This window comes from Frieseomelitta varia, unplaced genomic scaffold (assembly GCF_011392965.1).
Source record: "Frieseomelitta varia isolate USP_RPSP 00005682 unplaced genomic scaffold, Fvar_1.2 scaffold_361, whole genome shotgun sequence".
Lineage (NCBI taxonomy): Eukaryota > Metazoa > Arthropoda > Insecta > Hymenoptera > Apidae > Frieseomelitta > Frieseomelitta varia.
Genome location: NW_025110103.1, coordinates 1451 through 5040, shown reverse-complemented (window position 1 = coordinate 5040; position 3590 = coordinate 1451). Strand labels below are relative to the sequence as shown.

General features: G+C 37.8%; 1 protein-coding gene across 2 annotated transcripts; it reads left to right on the top strand.

Moving 5' to 3' along the window:
- Window positions 1–486: 486 nt before the first annotated feature.
- Window positions 487–1915, top strand: LOC122530896. Of its 2 annotated transcripts, XM_043658277.1 has the most exons (4): window positions 487–736; window positions 992–1110; window positions 1305–1631; window positions 1670–1915. In XM_043658277.1, exons 1-3 carry the CDS (start codon window positions 569–571, stop codon window positions 1624–1626), a joined length of 609 nt encoding a protein of 202 aa, XP_043514212.1. In that variant the 5' UTR covers window positions 487–568; the 3' UTR covers window positions 1627–1631; window positions 1670–1915. The 2 variants fall into 2 exon arrangements, with proteins under 2 accessions (XP_043514212.1, XP_043514211.1); XM_043658276.1 differs by having other exon boundaries at window positions 488–736; window positions 1305–1915.
- Window positions 1916–3590: the final 1675 nt, after the last annotated feature.

Here is a 3590-nt window from a genome sequence, read left to right as displayed (position 1 = left end):
ACAAAAATTTTACATGTACATATATTCGTAAAGCTTCCGTACATATACATACTTGACCATTTACGTATCTTATTCGCTTTTTCTATCTAATCAAATCAATAGAAAGATTTACTTTTACCTATCGAGGATTAAAAAATATTAAGTGACTACCAGCGATAAACAACCAGTGTTTATCAAATGGAAAATATAATCGATTCGTTTCATTTACATTTTATTTTGTTTTACATTTCTCATTACTTTCTCGATCGTTATTTGTTATTCAAATTAAATCTTTTTGTTTCTAAAATTTATCGAATATAGAATTTTTTCAAATTCATATTCCTCGTAAAAACACTTTCTATCGATTTTCTTTTTCCATTCCTTCAAAAGATTATGTGGAAGATGAAAACAAATGTTCGACAGAATTGATTCGACATGATAAGATAATAATTTCAATTCAGATAAGATAATCATGCCAGTTCATCATTAATGTAATCTGATATGATTTAGTGAGTATGATCCTATAAAAAGAAGTCAAAGGAAAATAACTAATCTTAGTTTATTGATTGAACAAGAACGCGCGTGGAAGATGTCGTTCGTGAAACTTTTACTAAATATCTGCCTGCTCGGAACGTTCCTTCAGGAGATCCATGGGCAAGGCATGATGATTACTCCTGTTAGTAGGAGCAGTGCCTGGCGGTTTGGATTCCCTGTTGAACAAAATTTCAACGACGATGATGTTTCCTGCGGAGGAGATGTACGAATCCCATTAACTGCTTCATAATCATTGAAATTTAAGAAAAATAGATTTGTATTGGACATGATCTTGTATAGACTTTAATGATATTATATTGTTTTATCGATTATATAGTTTAACAGCCGAGCAAAATGTCAAAATATCGTGGCAGCTGCAATATGTCTAACAAAAATATTAAAAAGAAGTGAAAAGGTGTCAATGGAAAAGTGACTAAGTAGAAGACAAAAGTTAATTGGTCGATTTGTTTACTCGTAGACTCAATTCTTCCAAAATCATGGAAAATGTGGAGAATGCGGTGACGATTACGCTGCAGTCAGACCCAGGCCAAATGAAAACGGTGGTATTTATGGAACCGGCGTGATCGTCAAGAAATCGTAAGTTCATCACCTCGCTAGAATATATATATATATATAAAATATCAAAAGTATTTGTTATAATATTTAATAGAATACATTCAGAAACGACAATACTTTCAAGCATGTGTAAACACAGAACGTAAAATCTAGATTTGCAAATCAATCGAGATATTTTCAAAGTTGTGTTTATTAACACTTTCACGTTGTTTCAGCAACTTCACTATGAAGGTAAAGGTGAAACTGACTACCAACAATTTGGGAACATTCAAGTTCCACGTGTGTCCCCTGAACCAAACCAATTCCCTCGAAACGGAGGAATGTTTCAATAAATACCCAATCATCCTAAGTGACTACGATAATCTACTAAGCTACATGTATCAAATACCAAATTTTCAAACGACCTTCAACATAGAAATCCAACTACCACGTATCTCTTGCAAACACTGTGTCTTCAGATGGACTTATGAAACCACAAGGGATTTGTATGGACGTCAAAGAATCTTCAGAAATTGCGCCGATATCACGATAGTTTAGAACACTTATTTTATTAGTTCAAAAAATTTCCACTTCTTAGACTTAGACTAGATCCTGATGACCTAGAAAACTAAAGAACAGTTTTTCCTTATTTTTGTAGCACATCTACTCCTATTATCCGTCTTCTTCCAAAGTACTTATTTTTATTTCTCAATTCTTTAAATAATAATATTACAAGCAACTACCGAAAAGAACAAAGATTACAAAGGATTAGTTTTCTGAAAGCGTTCGTGCGTTGTACACAGACGGTACAATTAGTAATAAATAATGAGAAAGGGAACTGATTAAATCAAACTGAAAACAGTTGACTGATGCGCCTTAAAGTTTGCAAATTAGCGGGAAGCGTACATGCAGATTATTCGGCACGCTTTCACCGAATCTCGGTCTCCCCTCGTTAAGTTTCACGAAGTAATCTACAAGACAAAGTATAAATAGACAGTTTCGTTATCGCTATGATACAAGAGGTGTCAATTGGCGAAGCGTGATTAGCATTCAATGAAAATTTCTATTATGAATAATCACTGATTATTAAATCAGATTCATTACGATGCTAGTGACAATCCTGCGCAATAATCGATAGTCGCTTGATCCGGGATGACTAATTCCTCGTTTTGCCAGCAACTTTGGACAACATGTATTACACAATATACAAACGTGATTTCGAATTCTACGATCGTCTAAAAAGTAAAAGTTCCGTGACAAAGAATTTTTTAGAATATTCGTCAGATATATATATTTAGGGTTACGTTTTCGATATTACTAATGAACTCGAGCTTCACGTTACGTACGTGATATAATTCTGACATTGAAACATTAACTCGAAAGATCGCGTAAGATAATGTAGAACGATTTTCTACCACCTGGCTAGAGTAGCTCGAATCTAGTTCAACTGCATGACATAAGACACGAACACGAACACGAGCCATCGTTACGAAGGTGAGGCCGCGTGTATACGAGTCTTGCTAGAATCCGCTCGCTTTTCCCCGCGAGAAAGATTTCTCCGACCAAACTTAGTCAAAGACCGTCCTCGACCGGGCTCGATTCGTCTACCGGGTGACTCATTTACGAGGAATTTCCGTTCCGATCTTCTCGCCATCGTCACGATGTCACTCGTGTATCCGGTACTTGATTTTAAAGCAGAAATCTCCACTCGGCACATCTCGAGTCCTGTAAAGGATCGTTTGATCCTTGTTAATCGAGCAACGGACGACTCATTGAAGCCGAAAAGTAGGTCCTGCTTTTCCGTCGCGTTGTTTCGCCTTTAACGTGTCGCCATCCTGACCCACTGACACTTTCTCTCGAGGGAACAAAGAACTCGGAACAAATCTATAAAAAGAAGAGTGACGCGCGCCGTCCTGCACCACCGGGGAGGGAAATTTCTTTCGCAAGTTTTCTAGAAAACAGAGGTCGTAATGCTTCCGGTTGGAGGGAATCGTTTGCAAATCATCCTGATTTCGTAAGAATCTATCTGCTGCACGTCTCAACAAACAAAGAAGGAACCTCGAGCTTGCCGATGCAACCGGAGGAACTCCGGAAAACGAGGTCGACGCTGAAATTACGTCCTCTCCCAGTTTCAAATGATCTCGAGCTGATTGCGTTCCAGCGATGAATGCGCTGGCCATATTTTCGGTAAAAAAAAAAAAAAGAAAATACGACTGTTTTGCGAGAATAGCGTAGAAAAATCGACGAGTCCCGACGAAACGAATTCCAAGTACGTGTAACGAACTGTTACGTTGCATCGGCTAATAATTTCCAAGGCGCGTGCTCGTTGCGCCGTAGCTCGACGCGATTGTGTGTTAATTGGTTCGTAAGAAAAATAAAAAAAAGAGAGAGAGAGAGGGGAGGAGAAAGAACGTTCGCAATTGTTTCTGATCGTATCGTCGCGTCGTTGTTGCAAGGTGAAACTGTTTCTAAAATTACAGCCTCGCAACGCATCGCGCGATATTTTGTTCGAGCAGCGAGGT